Source organism: Ambystoma mexicanum, chromosome 4p (assembly GCF_040938575.1).
Source record: "Ambystoma mexicanum isolate Mex_15411 chromosome 4p, UKY_AmexF1_1, whole genome shotgun sequence".
Taxonomy (NCBI): Eukaryota; Metazoa; Chordata; class Amphibia; order Caudata; family Ambystomatidae; genus Ambystoma; species Ambystoma mexicanum.
In genome coordinates, this window is record NC_090927.1 from 907,346,126 (window position 1) to 907,371,698 (window position 25,573).

Consider the following 25,573-nt stretch of genomic DNA (forward strand, 5'->3'; position numbering starts at 1 on the left):
CATATTTACTTTTATCAAAACTAATATAAATGAGAAAACACTCCTATAAAAATATACATTTGATATAAAATCAAACTTTTTTTAATAGCAAATGTATATTTATATCTAAGCACATCAAAAGCGGCAAGACTAGGACCAGAAAGAGGTGGAGTGTCCACATTTAAAAATGTAACATGAGCCAAAATGGGGCTCCTTCTACTATTTTTTATGTTTAAAGTGTTGTGCAGCCAACCTAGAGCTTGTATATTTGTCAAGAGCAAGTGCCGATGCCAGTCTTCAATCATTTTTAACTTAATACTGTTCGTCCTAGTCCTGGGTATTCTTATTACTAACAAGGCGTGTATAGTATAAAGTGTTTCTGTTGAATCAAATAAATATAAAGTTGTTGCCTATGTAGATGAAGTTTTATTGATGGCGTCTGAGCCAAAGTGATCTTTTCCAAAAAGTCTGGGAATAGTTTGAACACAATCTAAGTTGGCCACCTACAAATGAAACCATGACAAGCAGAAGTCATTCCATTCTCTTTAATAGCAGATATGGGTCTCTAATTCATCTAGATATTTAGACATTCGCGTAACTAGCCCCTTGCATAAAATGTTGACATTAATCATGGAAAAGAGATTTATAAAAGTTGATCAACATTTAGTTGGGCACCTTTTACTATCTTGGTGGGGGAGATTGGACTGGACCAAGATGATCTCTCTCTGTATACATCCCATTTCGTTAGCATGACCCGACTGACTCTTCGACCAAAGTTCTACAGGGATTTAGATAACCTTTTGACTGACTTCTTATAACCGGGAAAGAGAATGGCAAATTGCAACAGGTTGTGAGGTAGTGATGACGGGCCAATTTGTTTCATTGTACGGGCCTAAGTATTTCCCATGAATTTGTGCAAGCGACTCAGCGCAGCAATGGAGCCCGAACTAAACCAGGTGTTTTGGGAGGTTCCCCTTCCCTAGAAATTGTTTAAAATAATACATTTAAATTCATTTTAAAGCACACTTTTTGAAATATTGTTTACCAAGCTATACAATTTACACTTGGTTTTGTAGGGTAATGCATTAATATAACCGATGATAGGTTACCAACAATACACACCATCAATCCCTAAACATTTTTGTGATGCCTTTGTACACAATATATCCCAGTATGCTGCTAGTGTAAGAGGGCGTGTTCATGCTGACTGTGCCACTATATACCGGTATTCCCACATAAGCACTTGCTCATGTTGGCTTTACTCATGCCAGTAATGCAATTGTAAGAAAATGGATATTCTAGTTGTGCCAATATAGGGTAATATCCCTGTCGGTTTTTCCCATAGTGCCAGTGAGTATTGGTAAGCTATGAAAACATGCCAATGAAGACTGCCACTATAGGCCAGTACCCCCACATCCCCCACATAAGAATGCTTATGTTGTTTTTTGCCCCTGTTGCCAATATTATTACCAGGTCTCTGTCTGAAAATATGCCCATGCCGGCTCTGCAAACAATAGGCCAGTTACCCCAGGTAATCCCACTCTTATCGTCTTTACCCATAATGCCAGTAATATTGGCAATGGCATACCACATTAAGAAAACCTGACCATGCTGGAATTTACCAATTTACCCCCATCCCTCCTCAACCACAGCGTCCCGGGCCAGCCAATCTCCACAACCTCCCTAAGCCCCTCCCTCATTAAATCTCTCTCTTTCTTGCTTGCTTGCTTGCTTGCTTGCTTGCTTTCTTGCTTTCTTTCTTTCTTTCTTCCCCCACCTAACCCCTTCGGTGACATCTTCTGCAAAAGGCACCGTCCAGGCACTGATTGTGCTGCACAGGTCAGGGGTCTAGCATCTACCTTCACCCCTACCAACTCTGAATCGGGCCAGTGGCAGAATCTGCCTTCTAACCTTAGCCCGAGTCAGGCAGAGGGAGTGGTGAATAGACGTGTTTTCCTGCTCGGGTCTTTTTTCCAGCGCCCATTCAGGGAAATAAATGCCATGACGTCATGCAAGGTCTCCCAAATGTTTTTTTTTATAGGGATGTATATGGCAGTTCAGCGCACAGGCTACTCCCGGCCATGGTTCTTGTGCAGGCCTGTGAAAGACAATGGAAACCCTGCCAGTCTTTGCATTTGTGAAGGCCATGTAATCACAGTGTAAAACTATATCAAAGAGTAACTCATGTGTCTCCCAATAGCAATTTAGCATCTCTTCCAGTGATGCCCCCTCCTTTCAAATGTTATCACTGTCCATGTATGCAAAAATGCAAGAATCTAACGGGAAGTGGCTAAGTAGGCATCTCTCTAATAACTTGCGAAGTCAAAATGAACATGGAAAGTTTAACTTGTCTCCGATTTTTCAGGGGTCCAAACTCAACATTGGCAGATGGCTACAGGAGCAAGTGACTTGCATTTTATGTCTAAATCAGGATGCTCCATTAGTGTTTGTACCTGTCCCTCATTTGCATTGCCTGGTCATTTCCCAGTCCTCCAGACGCACCCATTTTGCATTTGCAAAGTGGGTATCAATGGAAGTTCACCTCCTTGCTGCCCATAAAGTGCAAGACCTGCATGTGACAGATTTCACCGTTCTGTAGCGGTTTGCAAAAATGCCTGCTCACTGTGACCTGTCGCAAATGAGCTCTTATTACAGGGATGGAAACATTAGCCAGACCTTTACCTCTAAAGGTATGACTGGTCTATATTCTCCAGTGCATTTATGACGGGTAGTATAGCTCAGTGGCAACTCGCTCGTCTTGAAAGCAAGACGCAGAGCAACACTGGTTCGAATCCCGGGTCGCACTTAGCAACCTAAAAAACAAATAAGATCTCATCAGTGCATTGACTATTATAACATCCGTTTTCATTGACTGTAGTACCTGTCCCACCCAGCCTTTTGTAGATAAAACATAGCGATTGATTAATTGTTACCGATCTCGGCAACTGAATGTTATGCCATATTTGTGACCTTGTCTCCTATGTTGGTTATTGTGCCAGTTTCTTCCTTGCATGCCTTTTCCAAACTTTCATATAGGAGCTGCATTTCCTCTCCCCCAAGTATGCATTTCTCATTCAATGCAAATGGGGGGCATGGTGTTGTAGCTCCCTAAAAGGCTACTCTTTCCACAACCAGCATAACAGTCTAATTTAAGTATGCCACCTACTTGCCAGGGCTTCCAGTTTTTAAGTTGTTGACATGATTATGAACGTTTTGTTTAAAATAATTACAGACTTCTATTTACACTTTTAAAGGAATAGTGCGCTCAAAAATGTTATGAGCTTTAAAGATGGGCAATAATACAAAATATATAATAAATATTTTGTAAATGAAAGTTCCTATGTAGACTTTTCCACAAATAATGTTTAAACCCGTTTAAAATCAAGCACTAGGAGGCGTCCATTTTGTGAAGTGGACGAGCCTCCTGTGCTGGAGTTAATCTCTGCCCTTGCCGCACTAATGAAACAAAAGCCACCTGCTGGTAGCTATTATTACAGTGGAGGCTTTTGCTTCATTAGTGAGGCCTGTAGAGCAGAGAAGTGCTTTTATAAATGCAACGTTGTTGTATTTATGATTGCTGTGGTTAGAAAACAATGGAAATCATAAAAACAACGTATTTATAATTGCAGTGGCTTTTGCTTTGTCTCTCGGGCTCCACTGACCCCGAGGGACCCGGGAGACTCAAAATAAAAGCTGCTGCATTCATAAATACAACACAATTGTATTTATGATTGCAGCGGTTTTCTAAGTTTCCCAGGCTTCTCCAGCCCAGTAAACATGGAAAGAAAACCACTGCAATCATAAATACACCACAGTTGTTTTTATGATTGTGGTGCTTTTAATAGAAAAAGTAAAAAAATAATCACTTACCAGGCAGCAGACTTCCTGCCTGCATTCGCTGCTCTCTGCGTCTGACTAATGAAGCAAAAGCTGCCGCTGTAATAAAAGCTACCTGCAGGTGGCTTTTGTTTCATTAGTGCCGCAAGGGCAGAGATTAACACAAGCACAGGAGGCTCGTCCATTTCACAAAATGGACGCCTCCTAGTGTTTGATTTTAAATGGGTTTAAACATTATTTGTGTAAAATCTTACATAGGAACTTTCATTTAAAAGATGTTTTATTATATATTTTGTATTACTGCCCATCTTTTAACATTTTTGAGCGCACTATTCCTTTAACTGATATGATCAAATCTTTTAAAGAATGTTCTGGCGTGTTTGAAGACACGGAGGTGTAGGCCCAGAGTGAACAGTGTCCATAGTAAAGGGGAGCATCATTTGTTGCCCCAGGCAGGGTTATCCAGCAAATCGAGGTTTAGAAGTACTGCCTCTGCTGCTTTAGCATAAAAGCTTTGGTTTTTTGTACAAAAATGGAAGGACAGTTACAGCCTTATCTCTCGATGTATTCAATCTGTATATTACATTGCTAGCCCCCTTAGCACCCATACAACCCGCTCCCACCCCTACTCTCCACCCCCCACCCCCCACCACAAGAACTATCATAGACTGCTCTGTATTTCCCTGTACAATGTGGATAGAAAAGGAAGAGAGGACATAGGGCCTCATTACAACCTTGGTGCTAAGTGCACCAACTTTACCACCATGGTGTAAACTCCGTTTACACCATGGTGGATGGCGGATTTACCGCCCCATTCCAAGGTGAGTGGGGCGGTAAATCCCCATTTCCCATTTTCCCTTCCCCATTTCCCATTTTTGCCCCATATGGGAAATTATGGGAGTGGGGAAGGCGCTAATTACGCCGCCGTAAATTACGGCGGCGTAATTAGCACCATGGCAGGTTAGCGCCATGGATTTTAACGCCTGCTAAAAGCAGGCGTTAAAATCAGAATCAGGCGTTAAGGGTTAACGGTGGCGTTAACCCTTAACGCCTGAGTTGTAATGAGGCCCATAGTGTTTATAAAACCATGAAGGCAAACTTCTTCTTGATCTGTTTAGCCACACCACGCCCTCCCATGAGATCTTAAGTGGAGATCACTCGCGTTCACCTATGCTTGTAGCTTTTCTTTCCAAAAGAATGGTCTTTCTTGCTCTTAATTGTTTCCTGCATTGCTTTAGAGGACTAGTTTGAGAAGATCATTAATTTGAACAATTGCATAAACCTGGCAATGACCCTGTACTCCAAACCTAGAGCATGCATTTATGTTAACAATGTGAAATAACCATGCCTCGATGTGTCGCATGAGGATGTCCCATTTCTCCCCTGCTGTTTTGTACTTCTTGCCTTTTGACCGTTCAGACCCTTGCCAGAGAAATGAAGGAGCTCTTGCTGATTCTAGAAATGGTCAGAGAATAGTTGGGTGTTTGCCTGAACTTATACAAAAATAGACGTCATGGCCCCTGCCAGGCTAGTTGGTGGGGCAAATGTTCTGGTAGCAGAGATCAAATGGCTTAAAGACTGGCGTGTCATTTAAATGTCAATCGTCTTTTGAAAATGGAGTTTTTAAATGTTTAGAAAAACTTTTATTCTCATTGTTTCTTTGTTTCAGCTTTTATCTGACAAGCATTTATGACCATTCAATATTTGAAGCTTTCAGTAAAGTAGTTCAGAAGTTAATCCCCCAACTGCCAACTCTGGAGAACCTGCTGAACATCTTCATCTCGGTGAGAAATCTTAAGTTTGGGGTGCTAAATTGCTTGCTCTGTGCCATTCTGCAAATCTAAATGATGATCACTATAACACAATAAATAATTCAATCAGAAAATCATCAGTCTCAGTGTTGATTTGCTTGTTAAGTGGGCTTTTTTCGTTTTTTGAACATTGTTGCCAGTTTTATTTGAGCTAGGAAAGAAACCTTTTTGAATTATTTGGTGAGATGAAGTAGGACTATCCCAAACAACGTAAGTGGCCAAAACATCCAAAGAACAAGATCAGCGTAAGCTGGTCCCGATTGCCCAAGATGCAGTGGTATGTGAGAATGGCGTAGATCAATTTGACGATTAGGAGCTGAGAGCAGCCCTCAAAATATTTTCTGTACACTGCCCCATACTGTAGCAACAATTTCATTTATTTGATATAAATGTGCCATACTCCTTCAGGTTTTTTTTTGGTGGGTGGGGGATGTCGTCTTAGCAGCCCTCAAAATATTTTCTGTACACTGCCCCATACTGTAGCAACAATTTCATTTATTTGATATAAATGTGCCATACTCCTTCAGGTTTTTTTTGGTGGGTGGGGGATGTCGTCTTGTCTTTGAAGTAGATTTTTAAAAAGAAATCTGGGCTTACTGTGGATTAAAAAAAGCATTGTTTATTTTATTTATTGCATTTGTAAGTAGTGCCCAGACACAGAGGTATCACAGCGCTAGTCTGAATAGTTAAAGCTGACATTTATTAAATGCTGTTTCAGATATTTTACTGTAATTTAGAAATTAACGTTTTATAAATTGAAATTATAGTATGTATGTTGATTATTGATAACATTTTATTGCCAATAATGCAAGTTGTGTCAATATTTGGCCAGAAAAAGAGATGGGTCAAAATAATATGAGCGATTTTTTATTAATTCCATAGTTTAGTAAAAGAAAAACAATGTTTTGATTCAGCTTCCAATACACCTTTACTTCTTATCCTGATATTGTGTTGCGGGTATAAACACATCATGCTCATTTGACAAATGTTAGTGTAACAGGAGAACCAAGGTATGTATTGTCAGTCATGAATGCCGTACAATGATCAATAAATAACATGTATATACTGTTTGAAGTTGAAAAAGGCTGTTCGTGCGCTTTTGTGAAAGAATATCTCCGTAAATTTGTTCAGTTGTGCCAGTGGTGCTCCTCCTTTATGCCAGTGGAGCTGCTCACAAATACCCAATTAATGTTCAGTTATGCCATGGGTGGTACTTGCTTATGCCAGTGATGTTGCTCTGTTATGCCATTTGGTGCTTTTCAGTCATGCGATGAGGTTAATTTACATAAATGGTGTCTGCCCTCCTGCACCAGGGGGCTTTTTTTTCAACAATGAAAATAATTTGCCTCCATTATGCAGAGGGATGCTTTATGCTAAGGAGGCTGCAAGGTTATGCCTGGCATGGTTCAGTGCTTTTAATGCCGATTAGTTATGAAGGATAGGGGAATGTTATCTGGTCAAAGGACATTTGTTTGTACATTTCTCCATTTGTGCCCGATGTATAGTATTGCAGGACACGCTCCTATTCTCAGTAGTATGTGCTTTCCGACCCTCAACACCCCCTTCTGTCTGGTTTACATCTCTGCAAAATAACTTAATCCCTGAGAAATTGCACAGAATTATTTAATGCAGATTCACAGAGGTCACCGGAGTGATGTGCTGAAAAATGATATTCGACCAACCCTGGTCAAAGCACCTTCAGCCAGTATAGGAATTGGAGTACAGTACCTGAATTTTCCTTACATCTTGGCCACCAAAGCGTGTTGGAGAAGTAGAACCATCTTTGCCAGTGGCCAACACATTATTTTTTGTTGTACGAGTCGTAGACTTTTAAATACACACCTATGTTGTCTCGGGAGGATAGTTCAGCAGCAGTGCCTTGGAAGCAAGACCACACAAAGCAATGCAGGTTCGATCCACGGGTACGCGCTTAGGACGAAAAAAAAAACAATTGTGCAACTAAAACCCAACAAATTCCTGTAACAGCGCCTCGATGCCCGTGGGCTGTGTGAGCGCTTTAAAAATGTAAAATTAAATAACATAATAAATAAATGTTTCTGGCAGTGGAAATGTGGGTGCTTGTCATTTGTCCAATCCACGTATCTGCCCGGTCTAAATGCTTCTTTTGAAGAGGTGGCAACTGGTTGCAGTTAAGGAACTTGCAGAAAACTGAAGCTTTAACAAGACCATCTTCCTAATCTAGAAAAACGTCAGAGAAATTGTCATTGAATGAGAAAATATCGAACGCTTGGTGCGTATTTGTACGAGAGTACGAGATACTCATAGTGCATTAAAATATAACATTATACTTGAAGCCGGTGTGTGCAGTAATTAATAGATTTTGTAGAGACCATTCGCACTTCGCGCTCGGCCAATACAATTCTACAACGTTCTTAAATCCATTGTCCATAGAATTAATATCCCAAAGCCTGGAAAAGATGTTTATGGTGTTTAATTTCTGGTAGCCTTATTGCACAAAACAGCCAACACGTGTTTCGACGAAGTGTTTCTGTCAAGGCTGTGCACATATTTTCCAAGCAAATTGTACAATGGTGGATACAGTGATAATGTTTGGTTCACATTCGATAATTCGTAGAGTTGATTGTAACATGAAAGTAAAGATAAGAATAATGCATAAAAAAGTACATAACGTAAAGTAAGTGCAAATTATTGGTACATAGCCAAAAAGAGCAAGAGTCCGGGAGAAAGAGAAGGAATATATGGATTGAGAAAGATTGTTATTCATTCAGTTTCATGATTAGTGCAGCTATTGTGGTTAATTGCAACGTGTTAGGTATGGTCCACATGGTTTTATTTAAGTGAAATTGAACTGGATCTAAACTTTTAAGTCCCATGCACTGTAGATTGCCTCTGGCAGTGCTCCTTCAAGAGTGCTTATAATTGTACTACATGTGTACGTAGTGTGGATAGTATGCCCAAGGTGAGTTGTGCTTCTACCAACCATATTAATTCTATTGCATAATCGCAGCGGGTTATGTCCCATTCTAGATCATTCACTATGGGGGTGCAACTAAAGTGGTAGTTGTACGAGTTAGGTATGACTAACTAAAGCGGTTAAGGACTCGCCCAACAAGTTCTTTAAGTTGTCCTGCAAATCAAATAGACAGGAATAAATGTGTAAATGGGCATATGGCATTATACCATAGCAATCTGACTGTATATGCCCAGACCTCTGCTAAACAAAATTAGCCACAAGAATGTTAATATGTTAAGAAAATGTAAGAGCCAATCCTACCTATGTAGGTTGTCCCGATTCACTCGTAGAGTTACAATTGCTTATCAAGTTCTTGTGAATCAAGTCGTCTCCCTCATTGGAATCTGATCTAAAAAAGCATTAGGTTAGACATTGTCTGGGGTCTTAGATATGGCTTTGCCCTTCTAATAATTTGAAGCTAGACCTCTCTGTGTACTTACTGGTCAATGATTGAGTTGTCCTGTAAGGCTTCCCCTCACGATGCGTCCCGCATGCTAATAGCGCGGCGTAGCCATCGGCAATGTTGTTGTTACATTGTCGGATGCCGTGCACGGGCGTGATGTCATGTTATGGAAAGCGCAGTTAATTGGGAAATGTAGTCCCAGATAAAACAACGCTTACTCCATTGTAGTATTGTACGCTTCTAATGTGCGTGTACAGTCAGTGATTAAGGTTTCCCCACAGATGGTGTTGGGCAAATAAATGATTGCCAAATACATCCTATTTGTAATCCTATTGTTCAAATCGCTGGGCACAGGTGAACAAGTTACTTACCAAACTGGTAACGTTCTTTCGATGGGATGGTCCTCCGACGTATTCCTTATCTTTGAAATAATGCATTCCTGCTTGCTGGCCTCAGACATTTTTCCAGTAGAGGGCGCTGCGCGTCGACGTCCCTCGAGTCGTAATGTGGAATTCAGAGACCACCTTTTGGAGAAAATTGGACTTCACTTGTAAAACAACCTTATCTTTATGAAAGATTGTCTGAGGAGGTTTGCAAGATAGAGCTTGTAATTCGCTCACTCTTCTGGCAGAGGTTAGAGCCACTAGAAAAACTGTTTTAAGAGTGAGAAACCTTAATGAACAGGAATTAAGTGGTTCAAAAGGAGTACCCATCAGAAACTTTAAGACTAGGTTTAGGTTCCACAATGGAACTTGAAAAGGTTTTGGGGGATAAATGTTAGTTAATCCATTCAGAAATGGAATACCTAAGGGTAATTTGAAATATGAAGGCTCCTCAGCAGTACGCTTAAATATTGACAGCGCTGCGAGGTAGCCCTTAATCGTACCAACTTGGAGACCTGAATTTGCCAAGTAATGCAAGAAAGATAACGCCATCGGTGTATTACGTGAAAAGGGTTCCATATTCTTTTCTCTACACCAGCTGCAAAATGTGTCCCAACTGCAGCAGCATAAAGTCTTTGTTGCTGGCCTTCTGGCTGAAAGCAACACCTCCATGACGTCATCCGGGAGATCCCAATCCTTGTATTTCAACCTTTCAGAAACCAGGCGTGAAGGTTGAGGGTTCTGATATCCGGTTGGAGAACCTGACCTCCTTTCTGCGAGAGAAGATCCTCTCTTTGCGGAAGAAAAATCGGAGGGCAGATGGACATGTCTAGAAGATCCAGGTAGCACGTTCTCCTGGCCCAATCTGGGGCAATTAGGATCATGGGTTTCCGGAATCTTCTCAACCTCCTGATCATTTGAGGAATGACGGGGACTGGAGGAAATGCGTACAGAAGTGGATTATCCTAGTCCACTACGAACGCGTCCCCTAGAGCTCCTCTCTGGGGAAATTCCCTTGAGCAATACTGATCGCACTTCCTGTTGATGCTGGTGGCAAACAGATCCACTTGAGGGGTTCCCCAAAGAGCGAAGATCTCTTGAAGGACTTCCTGAGCTAGTTCCCACTCGTGGGAGACTGTGCTCTGCCTGCTCATAACATCCGCCGTCAAGTTCTTCTCTCCGGCTACGTAAACTGCCGATAGAGAGATTCCTTCTTGAATTGCCCAAAACCAGAGCTGCATTGCCTCTTTGCACAGTGGCAGTGACCCTAGGCCTCCTCTTTTGTTGAGGTAGTGCATGGCCACCGTGGTGTCCGTCATTATCAGGACATTTATTCCCTGTACTGATGGCAGAAAATCTTTCAGCGCTAGCCTGATCGCTCTCAGCTCCAATAGGCTGATGTGTAGTCTGGACTCCGATGGAGACCAACGACCGCTGATGGTCAAGTCGTTGGCATGGGCTCCCCGCCCTGTGAGTGAAGCATCTGTGACTGTTCTATCTGGCCATGGTTGCCAAAACTGTTCTCCTTTTAAGATGTTCTCCTGACAGGCCCACCAATGAAGGTCTCAAGCTACTCTGTCTGGAATTAGTAGGAGATCTGACATTCTCCCTGAGAATTGTGACCACTGGGTCCTTGGTGCCCACTGGAGGGATCTCATTCTCAGGCGAGCCTCTGGCACTAGGAAGATGAGGGATGCCATGAGGTCGAGCAAATTAAAAAAAAGTTGACGGCTGGAAGACGTTGGGCATTTTGAAACTTGGTGACCATCTGTAGAATATCTTGAGCCCTCACCTCTGGTGGCGAGGCTTTTCCCAGGGATGTGTCCATGACTGCTTCAATGAACTGAGGTCTCTGTGATGGTATCATCTATGACTTCTTTAAGTTGATGGAGAAGCCCAGCGTGTGAGGGAAGTAGCAAACATAATCTAGAATGATCTGAACCTGTTCCGGGGATACTGCTCGGATCAACCAGTCGTCCAGGTAGGGGTAGACGTGAATCCCTTCCCTCCTTAGACTTGCAGCCACAACTGCCATTAGCTTGGTAAAGACCCTCTGGGCGGAGGTCAGCCCAAATGGCAGAACTCAAAATTGATGAGTTGCCAATTGCGAACCTCCGGTATTTCCTGTGTTTGAGATGGATTGACACATGGAAATAAGCATCCTGAAGGTCTAGAGATACCAACCAGTCCTGAAGCTGGAGGGCCTGAAGGATCTGAGAAAGGGTTACCATCTTGAACTCGTCTTTCCTGAGGAATTTGTTCAATTCTCGCAAGTCCAAGATGGGTCTCAATCCTCCGTCCCTCTTTGGTGCTAGAAAGTAGGGTGAATACCAACCCTTGTTCCTCTCCCCTACAGGTACCGGTTCTATGGCACCTTTCTTTAGCAGGTCTGAAATCTCCTGCATAAGGAGCGGGTCTGGAAACTTCAAAGAGTTGTTCCCTGGTGGATGACTCTGAGGAGTGTGTAGGAAAGGCAGGCAGTAACCGTGGGCAACTGTCTCCAATGCCCAAGCATCTGACGTAATAGCCTGCCATTCTGCCAGATGTTGAGTTAACCTGTCCTCTACTGGTTTCTTGTGAGGGGAGACCTCAAAGGGGTTTAGAAGTGGCTGACGCAGATGCTGAGGGTAAAGTAGCACCTGCTGCTGAAGATTTTGTACTTTTGCCCCGTCCACCACAGGTGAATTGTCTCTGGCCCCTTTGAGTTGGCGGTCCTCTGCCTTTTCCGAATGCGGAGTAAAAGTGAAAGGACTTAACCCTCCAGGATCACCCTGTGGGGCGATTTGGAGTTTGCCGGATTGCAGCCCTAAGGGATTTCACTGCTGCTTTGGATGTTTGCAATTTCTCCAGGCTGTCATCAGCCTTCTTTCCAAATAGAGAAGTGCCGTCAAAGGGCATATTTAGAAGTTTGGCTTGCACATCTGGAGCAAACCCAGACTTCCGCAAACCTGTGGATTGTGGTACTCGTCGCCATGGCCCTGCTGATACTGTCAGCAGAGTCAATGCCTGTTTGAAGGGACTCACACATTGCATCCTTTCCATCCCTGATGATGTTTAAGAATGCTTCCCGTTCTTCCCCTTCTGGGAGACAGCCGCAGATGAAGCACACTCCCAAAGTGTGTGGCTGAATCTTGCTAGCATGCAAGTGGCATTGATAGATTTAAGCGCCATACTACATGCTGGAAATACTTTTTTTGGCATGGCGTAAAATCTTTTATCATCTCTGTCTTGTGGAATAGTGGGGTATGCCGACTTACTGTTTGATGAAGTCGCTGCCTGCACAACTAAACTCTCTGGAGTTGGATGTTTGCTTAGATATTCAGGATATGAAGCTGATACTCTGTATTTAGCAGAGTTTTTTATTTACTGCAGGCTTCAGGAGTCTCCAAATTTGCAGATTTTTTTCTTTGCAGAGCAGCATGAAAAGGGACAACAGGATCCTCTTGGAGTCCTTTATCTAATATATCAGTAAGGTCATCTTGCTGAAAAGAAGGTGCAGGTGTAGTCCACCCCATAAATTCAATTATTATAGCCATAAGAGCCCCGGAAGGTATCTCGGCATGTTCTGCAGGGTCTGGTCTAGCAAACCCAATTTCTGGAGATGTTTCTATACCACTTGCCTCATGTACAGACTCCTGTAGGTCTTTTAACCTATTTTCTTCAGAGATTAATTCCTCTGGAATGGTTATTGTAGTCCTTTGCAGACCAAAGGGTCTCTCATTGTCAGTCCTCCCCTTCCTCATATATGGAGGACAAGGCTCTAAAGTAATCAGGCTTAGGATATGGAGTAAACCCCATTTCTAGAGAAGGAACCAAATTTGTTGTTACGGCCTGAGAAAACATGGTTGTCGAAGTGGAGGTTGTAGGCTTTGACAATCCTGAAAAGGGCGTTGAAAACATCGGAAAAGGCCTCGATTAACTTGAGAGGATCGGAATACTACTCGGCGGTGTCAAGATTGTCGATGGCACTCTCAACGTCATGGTTGGGGCTTTCGACATCTCTGGTGCCTGTGACGTAGTGGCAGTTCTAGGCTTGTCCTTCATCGGGGTCGACGATAGCGTCGATTAGAGAGATTTATGCGTCAAAAGTTCCTTCGACAAAGGTGTCAATGACGCAGATTTGTCAGTCGAAGGAATCTTGGACGACGGCGTCGATGACGCAGTCTTATTGCCTTTAGTCGAAGGTTGATGACGCTCTCGAGTATTTTTACTCGCCGGGTTCAACGACTCGCTGCGTTTTGTTTTTTCGGGTCTTTCACCCAGGGTATCACCTTTGGACGTCTCTGAGGGGGTTGAGGCCGCTTTCTCAGAGACGCTAAACATTTTTTTTGCAGAATTCCTCCCACTTAGCCGGAGAGCTGTGTTTCATGGGGCAGATGACCCTTTCTGGGGAACTAGAGGAAGAGGGAGATCTATGACGCCTCTTCTTAGTGTCTCGATCTCGAAGAATGATGGGAACCGCTTTGAGATCTCGATCGGGAATGTTTCTTTTGACGACGAGGAGATGAATGCCTCGACTCAGCCGAAGAAACTTTTGAAGGGGTTAAAAGCCTTACCTCTTTCTAACTTCCGCTTACGCTCCTTCAAGGCTTTCGCCGTCATGGACATACAGTCCTCGCACGCCGAACAGTGATGCTCCGATCCCAGGCACCACAAACAGATCCAGTGAGGATCCGTTAAAGACATTTTCTTTCCACAGTCGTGACATTTTTTGAAACCGGACCGTGGAGTCGATTGGTTCGGATGAAGATGCCATCGATATAAATTTGGATTTTCGAAGAAATAAGATTTTTATGAAGAATGTAACTGAGCATTACATTTCCGAGGCAAACGAAGCGTGGAAAAACGGAACTGAGCAGCGGACGCTGCGCAAGTCTATTTATACTCATGATGACGTCGGCGCTGATACGGAGGCTGTCGAGGGACACTGACTTGGGGGATGTCGACGCACAGCGCCCTCTACTGGAAAAAATGTACGAGGCCAGCAAGCTGGAATGGATTATATCAAAGATAAGGAATACGTCAGAGGACACAATCCCTTCGAAATAGGTGTTTGCACAACTCAGCCCGGGGGACATTGGTGTCTTAACAGTCAAACTCCAGAAATCAATGAGGTAACGCATTTCAAATACCTAGTAATCATACGTTGCTCGAGACTAAAAAAAGATGTACGTTAGCTATACGTTAGAACGAATTCCACCAAACCTAATTCTAATTAGGTTCTATAATTGGTATTGTTGAACAGAGCACCTCCTAATCGATGGAATTTAATTATACTCCAATTATTTGTTGAAAATATACGCAACTAAGGTCTGTATCGGGTGCAGCGCACATTTGGATGGTGATTGTACAAGTATATCAATATACAGTTTGTTACAACCTCAAAGTGTATGCATGGAAGGCCTATGTCAAATATAATTGGATACGTTTCAGTTTGTAAATCTCATAATTATCTTACCTTTTTAAAAAAACACATACATCTCATGTTCCTTGTTCAGCCCATCTGTTGCACATCTAAAAAGACAAATGCATCTAGACTCCATCAGACGTAGTTTCAATGGAAGTCACCTCCACATTTATTGCATTTGACTCTCATTAGCCCAATTAATCTAATATCCTGTCTATTATCCATTTTGTGCTTTTCTTGCCAATGTAGTGATAGCAGCAGTTTGGGATCCCGACTGCCAAGGTTGGCCAAATGCTCCCGAATACATGTACAAAGTGGTCTGATGGTACTGCCTATGTATGCCTTGTTGCATACACAGATATTTGTGTACCCCACATGAGTTGTCTTGCAATTTATAAAGCACTTGCTATGGATTTCAGTTCCGTCTTTGTACTTAAAATTGTGTCAGTCAGTATGTGCAAGTACCACATTTGTGGAAACCTTTGATTTTTGGACACCAGTCTGAGTGAGTCGCCACATTGTTTGGGGTAAGAAGGAGGGACACAATTTATTTCTCATTGTTGGTGCTCTAGTATATACAAATTGTCGTCCCCTGTCAATGTATGGTGAGATGTCTTTGTCCATGTCTAGTAAATGCCAGTGTTTTTGCATTTTTCTGTGTAATGTCTGGCAATCCTGAGTATTGTGTGATTATGTTAAGGCGACTACTGTAGTCTTGAGATTTAGTACCACATGCCTTCGGTGTATATACTATCATCTTTGATCTGTCCATCACTTTAATTTTTTCTTTTGCATCATTGATTATTTTTGCAGAGTATCCCCTCCTCAAAAACCTCTTTGTCAGGAGCTCACACTCTGACATATTCATCATTTGAGCTGCAGTTCCTACGTGCTCTGTAGAATTCCCCCTTTGGGCTGTTGTTGATGTGGATGCCCTGTGACGGCTACTAGCATGCAATGTTGAATTAACTTCCGTACTTTTAGGGAATGTAGTTGTTTCTATTCGTCTCTCTCTAATGTAGATATGCAAGTACAGAAAGTTACTGTAGTTCGAATCACAATGCCCAGTAAAACTCAATCCAAATGTATTGTTGAGAAAGCTAGTGTATATACAAAAACATTCCTTTGACCCTTTCAATACAATAACATCATCAATGTATGTTTTCCAGATAACTATGTTCTTAACATATTGATTTGTATTCAATCACATATGCTGGAGTTGATAGATGAGGGCAAATCGGGACTGCTCATGCTGCTGGACCTCAGCGTGGCGTTCGATCTGGTTGACCACCAGTTACTCCAAGCTGCACTAGATAAAATTGCAGGGTGCTCTCCATCAGCATTGGCTTGGCTAGCGTCCTTCCTGAGTGACAGGAAGGCAAGAATTCACTGGGGAGATACATTCTCAGAAGCGGCCCTTATCCTGTTTGGAGTCCCTCAAGGAGCCACTCTTTCTCCATTGTTATTTAACTTATACATGTGAAGCCTCGCCTCTGTGACCTACTGGAAAGCATCGGTGTATTTTTCACAAACTACGCCGATGATACACAGCTTGTCTTTGAATTAACAGGAGATTATGTCACAGATAGTGCTAAATTAAAGGAGGTTTATAAGGTCATTGACACCTGGATGCAGATACACTGGATGTATCTTAATAACAACAAGACAGAACTTATGATTGTTGGATCCCGTCAATCAAGATCTAAGTTAGGAGCACAATACAAGGAGTTTGCTATAAAAGAAGCCATCATCTCAGTGTTGCCACAAGTTAAAACACTGGGGATGATGGTGGAAGCATCTGTTGGTGCCGAAGCCCAAATCAACTTCTTAGCTAAAAACAATGCGTATTATTTGCGCCTCCTAAAAGCCATCGGACCCATCATTAACGAAGTAAAAACTTCAAATATCGCAAGTGCAATCTTACTGTCTCGCTTAGATTATGGTAATGCTTTGTTAATGTGAGCCACAAAGAGAGAGCTACAGAGATGTCAGGTCGTGCAGAACGATGCTGTCTGTATAGTTAAGAAAACCAAATACGGTGAACACATATCGGCAGGAAGGAAGGATCTTCATTGGCTTAGAATAGAAGAGAGAGTCAACTTTAAGGCCATGACGATTGTACACAGATGCCTTTTTGGTGTTGCTCCAACCTACTTCAAAAATAAATTCTCGCTTTATATACCAAAGAGATGCCTTAGATCAGCAGATGTATGTCTCCTGATGGTCCCAGAGGTCAAACGGGCAGCGGGTAAAGGCAGAGCTTTTCCGGTCAGGGCAGCCACATTTTGAAATAGGCTCCCAGCAACCCTGAGACAGGAAAGTAATTACATCACTTTTAGGAAATCACTGAAAACATTCTTATTTCAGTGAATTCCAAGAGTATGGGGCACTCTCCAGGCATAGCTATGGCCAACCTAGAACCACAACTCCCACCTCTTCATGCAAATCTTATTCTTAGGTTTCCCCGCGCTTTGATGCCTGCGGGCTTTCGGCATGTTACAAGCACATAGAAATAGAAAAGCATGTCGATCTTTAAAATGTGCAATTAATAAATTGGCTAACGATTGAGCAAAATTAGCCCCCATTGCAATACCCTTTGTTTGTAAATGGTCAATTCCATTGAACAAAAAAGCATTGTGACCAAGTGTAAATCTCAGAAATTCCTTAATCATTGATACATGTTCCATCTATGAGGCTGAGTGCTTATGAAATGTGTCTTCAATTGCCTGGATAGCTAGTTCATGGTCTATAGAAGTATAGAGTGCTGTCAGATCATTTCCTCCTTAAGATCTTGAAGGATGGACATCATGTATGTGCGGTCTCTAATGTATGATGGTATACAAAAGACATATTCTCTGATTCTATTGTCGATGTATTTAGAGAGGCCTTCTGTGGCCCCACCTATTCTGCTAATAATGGAACGGACTTCCGGTAGGCCCTCAAATTTTTGTGAATCTTAGGCAGGAAGTAGATTGGGCATGATTGGATTTTTGTCGGATAGGCAACCTTGTTCATGCCACTCTTGTACCATTGTGTACAGTTCTTGGATAATACTTTGCATCAGGTCCGAAAGAAGTTTTCTATAGAAGCCAAGTGATGATTCTAAATGAGCAGTACCCATTTTAATGTAGTGTACAAGATTGAGATATGCCACATTGCCGCCCTTGTCTGGCTCTTTGATTACTATATTCTTGTCATTACCTAGCGCTAAAATGAGCCAGACACTCATCAAGTTCAAATTCAGAGCATTATGGCTACTCCTACATGCTTTCATGTCTAGGTGTTAATAATTCTCCTGAAATGTAATGTAATGTTTATTTATGAGGGGCTTAGAAAAAATCTTGCACGTTTTTCAACTCCTTCTCCCCCCTCCCAGGTGGGATTGCACAGTTAAGAATGTCCATTTCCAACATTGATTAATGGTTGATGAATGCCTGCAGGTTCTATGGGACAAAAAATAACTAATATGGGTTCATAAAGATCAAACTGTGCACAAGAAAAAATGCTGATTCAAATGTAATGTCTCACCCTATGGTAAAGAGTCCTTCTTACTCCTTAGCATACTCTATTCCACAAAGCAGTCTCAAAAGGATGGCCAACACAAAATTCCAAAACCTAGCCTTTATAAGTCCTTAGCATCCAGGCTACCCTAATCAATAATGTAAATATTCCAAAATTTGGCCGAAAGTAAAAGTTCACAACCTGCTCTTCAAATGTCTAGCCCTATTCTAATAAAACAGAAACATAAGCATTCTTCCAGGCAGGTTCTGGTAGCGGTTACTCAGTCTAGTCTTGTTCTCAGTCTGCTAGGCTCTCACCTTGTATCCCAAGTCCTTTCCCAGGGTTTCAGACTTCAGGTCTTCTCTCCTTCATGCTTCTCCTCTGCTTTCTATCAGTCAGACATTTCTTGGCCCTTGGGATTCGCAAGAATCACACCAGGTCATCTACCCTGTTTGTGGCTTTATTAGGGTTTGCAATAATTTGTATTGGACTTTCACTTTCTTAAGTTTGCTGACAATCCTCCCTGGATCTGGGTTTCCCGATGCTTCACATCTTGTCCTACAGGGTCCTTGGGATTCTCCGGTTTCACAACTCGACCTTCCTGGAAATTCGGTTCTTCAAGTTTCACAGCTGGTCCCTCCTGCACTTGTTTGTTTTAGGTTTCACAGTTGCAGAGGTGGCTATTTCCCCCACCCCCTGGTCCTTGTCAGGGAGCTGATAATATGCCATGCTCCTGCCATAGGGCAGACCTGTCTTCTCACACACTTGGATCTTCTGGTGGATAGCCTCCGGTTTAAGCCTTCCAATTTATTCCAAAAACATGGTAATTTGCTCAATTTAGAATTTCCGGCCCTGAACCATGTATTCTAGTTTCTTGGATCTTCCTCGAAAAGGTTCTTGCACTCCTACAAGTAGTAGTCCTTTACTGAGCTTGACTTCCAGGAGATTCCCTCTTCTCAAGGGTGCCTGAGCAAACAAGACTGTCTTCTCCATGATCCTGTCCTCTTCTGCCTCTTACAAGTCTTTTTTATAGTCGCTAAGCTGGGGCTGGGCCCCCAACAGTACCTCTTTGTATTCTCCAGCCTCATTGTTTATTCACTTGGAAGCCTTTAACTTATCTCATTATTTGTGTTGCTCAGGTATTGTTTATTTGCTTAATTAGTAATAGTGAGGCAGAATGCACACCAAAACTCTATAGTCCTTAAACTCAAAGCTTCATAAATGTAGTGGTCTTTAGGGTGCTGGGGAGAAAAATGTAATGTTGCGATTATCATGAAAAGAAACTAGTGTCCTTAAGTGATGGACACTCCCATCCCCTGCACACCGTTACCACTGTTATTATGAACAGTCAAAACTTGATTTGTCTATGTAACTTATGTAAGTGATCAGTATTTCTGGAATAGGACTGGAGTAATTCTTAGAAACTACATATTCACAATTACATTTTTAATACGTTTTAGACAACGAAAATAAAAATGATGACAATAGCTTAATGTGTTTCAGGTCATTCCCTTCATCAGGAACAACATTATGATTCTTGCTGTTCTTCAATTTTCAGAAGTCATCTAAAGAATAAATGAAAGAAATGTATTTGCAAAGATGCAAACTCCCCCTCCTTCCCAGAAAGAATGCAGCCTGTGCTAAAAACTAACTACAGGCGCTTCTGCGGTGGTTCGTCACTATGGCCAAGCACTGGCAGCACACGAAGTGACCCACCAGCTGTCTACTGTCTGTTAAAGGTCCATGTAGGCTAAGAATAGGGATTTACATGTTCTGTGCGACAAAATGCAGAATGAGACAGATTATAAGTATTAAGTGTCGGGGACCCTACAGGGCCCATATAACATAAGCAGGAGGAGTGAAATATGGATAGAATTAATACAAATTGTTTATTAAAATGTTTAGTTTTTCCTGGGGCTAGGTCTCAAGGTTTGTAAAAGTCTGCAGGGCTGCAGTATGTTTCTGCATAAGGTAGTAACACGTAGAGCATCATGCCCTGACGAAAACCGCGGACAATGAAGGAAATAAGGCTTTTTCAGCATCCCTAGTATGGAAGAAGGATGGTTTGGGACAAAGTTATGGTCCATATACAGTGACGCCACTACATCAAGGCAGGACTATATAAACCCCTGCCTAGCACCACTTTGGCAGGAAGGGAACGGAAGAGGGATGGGAGAAGACCGTTCCGGCAGCAGAGTCCTTTGCTACCATCCTCATTTTTGTAAGATTAAACTTGTAATCCTTACAAGATAGACTTTTTGCCTTATTCCCCTAGAGGGGTGTATTTATTATGGTGTGAGAGTAATTAGGGAAACCCTTACACAACTAAGACCTCTTCTGTTTGAGTGCCATAGTGCTCTCATTACTTGTGCATTCATTGCTTCAAACATTGAAAAATATAACACTGTACATTGGCTCTACTAAATATGCTGTCCACCAGCTGAAAAGTCTTCAAAATACAGCAGCACAGAGGCCCATAGATGGGACCATATGACCCTGGTTCTTAAGAGTCTGCATTGGTTTCCGGATAGTACTCGGATCCAGTTCAAACTCCTTATTTTTTTGCAAAGCGGTCTACAGATGTACTTCACTATGCATTAAACAATGTTTTTGTTGGCACAAGTCCTCTCTACCTGCACGTTTGCTCTTATGTTAATCAGTGGTTCCCAAATATCAGTAAAGTAGAGCTTTTGGTAAATCTAGAACTGTACAGTCGTTCAAGTTCTGGAATTCCTTCCGTGTCAAAATCTGCGACATCTCGAACCATCTCCAGTTTATTAGAAAGATGAAAACTTTTATTCTACATAAATAGGTTCATATTACAGTTTTTCTTTCTTTTTATGGGGTATTTGCGTGCTTGGATACCTTTTTGTATGGTAGCACCATATCTGCTGTTCTAAATTAAACTGTGTACAATATGGGCAAAGAATATCTAAATTTAATATGTAAAAGATATGTGAACTGTGTAGGTACCCTTCTAATCCAGTAAAGCAGGATCTCATTCAGTGAACTTTGTTGTATTCGAACAGAAAGTGTAACATTTTATTGACTTTTAGACCCTTCGTAGCACTGCTCAAAGCCTGATTGTACTCTGATGTACGAAGACCGTGGCTTAATCTTGCATAACAGAAGCCAGATCCAACACTGGGTGACAAAGAAAACTGCAACCCTAAATTATTCTGGAATGGATTCAGTAGGGGAATTGCCTCTCAGCCCCCGTACGTCCTCTGCTCCTATAGAATCTATGATAGCTCCAAGAAAACAAACGCCCCTACCCCAATACATTTTCTTCCATCCCTAACTGGGGCTATAAAGCCCCTCCTGTGTTTTATCTTTGAAAGGCAGCTACCTGGTACGATAGGAGGAGGGAGGATGTAAGGACTGTGACCAGTGGGTAGAACCAGAATAATGAAAATGACCATGTGTTATCCAGCCATTGCCTCCAGTACTCCATCCTCGTCACAGTCCTTACACAATGGCAATATAATCAGCAGTACATTCCTATCCCTGGCTGTCTTGTAGATCAGAGAACACTCTGACATTCGAAATACATGCTAGAAAATGTTTTCGCACACACTTAATTAGGGTTAAGACTCTGAAAGCTGATGAATCTTGAAAACAAAGTCCAAAGACTGATCACCATAGAGGGCGTTAGAGGGCCAACCAAGATGGTCGCTCCTCTGTGAGCTCCCGCATGAATCCTTTAAATCGCTTCTCCTCTGGCAAGCAAACAGCACAGACCGACGCGTTTAGCAAGAAAAAGAATCCTCAATCACGGTGGGCCATACTTTCTGCACCTGAACATGAACACCGGTGCTGGGCCGAGAGCAGCTTCGATCCTATGGAGTAGGCGGCCCCAGAAGCGCAGCAGAGAAGGCCAGAGAGAGACATCGAACACCACTGTGATCGGGGGGCTTTGCGCCGCCAAAGTGCCCCAGACCTGGTCTGGAACCCTCTGCAACTCTGGTGGCCCAGGATTCGATGCGCCCGACGACCTCGACCAGAGCGCTGTGCTCGGAAGCGCCCCGATGCCCCACCTGTCTGACGGGCCATCGCTCCGAAGCCACCCCAGACGGGCCACGCCGAGGCTGGCTGCGGAGACAGAGTGAGGAGAGGATCGAACTCCCAGTTTGCGGCCACCGGCTTCCAAATCGAACAGGCGTGCAGGGCCGCAGGCAGCAGTCATGAGACAGAGGCACCCTGTCCAGAGGATCCACCGGAATGAGGTGAGAGGCTATGCCGGCAGCCCCCTCCCCCCTCCAGGCTAAACTGAGCAGGATCCTAGGCGGCGACACCACGACCCCCTCCTCCTGCTCATCGTCACTCGATCCTCCAGAGGGACGACACCCGTCACGGGCAGAGAACAGCAGTGCCCCCCCCCCCCCATGGAACAGGGGAACTCACTGGCCCTAAACAGTCCTCCGAGCTGGGGGACGAGGGCGTGCATGTTTGACACTACCGCACTCTCAGGCTGCACCCAGCTGAACAGCCAGCCCCATAGCCTGCCAGAGGGATCATAGGGAGCAGCTCTCGTTCCCATAGCCATCATCCGTTATCCATTGTAATCCTGCAGTGATTCTGTGAGCAAGACACACTCACATACACAAATCGAGTGGGCTGTCCTGCTCCAGGCCATCTCCCGCTTCAGTTCACTGCGCAGACCGCAGACTTTGAGGAGCCCAACACACACCAGTTACAAGTTTCCTGAACGTATCCACGGGAGATAGATGCACCATTGGATCACTCAAGGGACACAAACTATGGTGAGAGCGCAATACTATGCATAACACCTGCAAGAACCACATACTGCTCGATGACCGCTGCTCCATCGATACCGGAGATAAGGTCCCCCCAACAGGGGCCAACACCAACATGAGGGAGTCAAAGACAGCTTGGGCATAACTGAAGGGCCAGGGGTTACACCAACATAGAATCCACATCACAGGAAGGAAGCGCCAGCGGGAACCCGAGTCACAACTAAGGCAGGACTCAGCACCCTTCTAATCAATCACTACAGCAGACCGAGAGCTCTGATGTCATATACGGCGATCAGACAACCCTGCACCATTGCTTCACCAACTGGAACACAGAGCCAGGGCCTGAGCCTTCGTCTGGGGGACAGCATACCTGTCGCATAAAGAACCCTGCCACCACAGCCCTCAAATCTCGAGCCACCAACACCCCTCCCAACAGCCAGGGGTGCGCCTGAGGAAGCTAACACAACACCGCCTGTCTCTCTCCTGGCTTTCCAACAGCTAAATACACGACTTGGTCCGGGACGGTCCAGACCGATCTGCGCCTACCTCCCTCCAACCCCCCGGCCAGGCCTGGACCAAAACCCCAAGCCCCAGGCTTCACCATGGGGAAATCCGATAGATCAGAAAGGTAGCTGAATTTTGAACCTGGAGCCTCCACAAGAACCACGAAACCCAGCAGCCGTCCCGAGTCCCCCCTGGGGAACGTGACCCAAGAGGAAGGCACTTCTCCAGCTATAGACAACGAGAAATCCTGTTAGACCTGAAGGCTGGAATCGGCAACCTTGACCGCAAACTCGATGCCCTGTCCTCCAAGGTTGGCCAACTGCAGCATTGCTTAGATAAGCACCTAGAGAGGTTGGACTTGGTTGAACAAAGAGTCTCCGATCTAGACGACAATGCCGTTATGCGAACAGCGAGAGTGGCAACATTGGAAGGCCAAATGAAAGCAACCATCGCCAAAAATGAGGACCTTGAGGGAAGATCCTGGCGCAACAATATAAGCTGGTTGGAATCAGGAAACAGCAACTCCAGACCAAAATGGAGGACCACGTTGAGAAGATATGCAGAGAACATTTCGGGGCAGAAGCACTGTCGCAACTGTTTGTCATAGAGAGAGCCCACAGCATCCCGACAACTAGGCCCATTCCGGGCGCTGCACCACATGAGAACAGAGACTTGATCCTGCGGCTTGCCAGAGAAATGGGGGAACTCGAATAGGACAGGGACACGATCCACTTCTATCCAGACTTCTCCCCATCCGTCCAAGCATAGAGAAGGTCCTTCGCCGGCGTCAAACGTCATCTACAGGACAACCACATGACGTATTCCATGCTCTTCCACTGCAAAACTACGTGTCCAGCACGATGGGAGAGTACCATTCTTCTCCTCACCAGAAAAAACAAACTCCTTTTTGGACAGCATCGGGTACAGACCCCTCAATAACATCTCAGGATTACCACAAAGAGACACAGCGTGGAGAAACCCAACGTGAAGTCAGAACTGGAAGACTTGGTCAGGAGCAACTAGAACCGACACCAACGCCAGAGATCCAAAACCCCTTTTTATCATGGGAGCCTCATGGGAGCCTCCAATCTTGAGAGGACACTAGCGCCCAGAGCGCAGCACTGTTAAGTTACATGTTCTTCAGTTTAGGGAAGGGGAATAAAAGATGGGCAAGTTGGGGGTTGCCGGCAAAAGGGAGGGAAGTAGGAACTGCTTTTGGAATGCACCCACCAAGACCCCATGCCCTCGCCACTCCACCCCGCAAAATCTGCAAGATCAATCCTATCGTAACAGCAATACAAATGGTCGAATCGTCGGGATGAGACAGTCTCAATGCTGTCATCTACTTCTATGGAGCAGACTATTAAAATAGCCATGAACAAAAAAGCCACGTATAAAATTCAAGGTAGCTACATGGAACATTAGAGGAGGCAATCTCCCATCCAAGACATGTAAAGTCCTACAATACTTCAAGAGACACAACGTCGATGTGGCTTTGATCCAAGAAACACACCTCCTTCCAGACACTAAACACTTCTGGGCCCGGTCCTGGGGCTGTCATAGGTACTTTTCATCGTATTCATCATGCGCCAGAGGGGTAGCCATCCTCATTGCCAAGAAATCCGGTTTCAGCTTCATCAAGTCTGAGAAAGACACTGAGGGCAGAGCACTCCTTGTCAAAGGGATGCTCGCAGGGAAAGAGGTGTTTTTTGTGAATTCTTATGCCCCCAATGTTGATGGGGTAAACAACTTCAGCTGGGTATTGTCACATCTTGAGAGTGCAGAACCTGCGACGATCATCTGGGGAGGCGACCTGAACACACCATTGGACCCCCAGAAAGACAAGACACATGGCATAACCGCTCAACAGTTCAAAGCTAGCTTACAAGTCCAGAAAATCTGCAAGACGTGTGATCTGATAGACATCTGGAGACACAAGAATTGGGACACATGAGAATACACCTTCCACTCAGTGGTCCACAACACTAGCTCTCGT

General features: G+C 43.8%; 1 protein-coding gene across 2 annotated transcripts in view; it reads left to right on the forward strand.

Annotated features, from left to right (window-relative positions):
* The window catches only part of RRAGD (Ras related GTP binding D), a 536,051-nt gene that overhangs the window by 244,894 nt on the left and 265,584 nt on the right, over nucleotides 1-25,573 (forward strand). For both annotated transcript variants that reach the window (XM_069606500.1, XM_069606499.1), the window contains exon 4: nucleotides 5,486-5,600. In XM_069606500.1, the coding sequence (XP_069462601.1) occupies nucleotides 5,486-5,600 (115 nt within the window). The remainder of the gene's footprint in view (nucleotides 1-5,485; nucleotides 5,601-25,573) is intronic.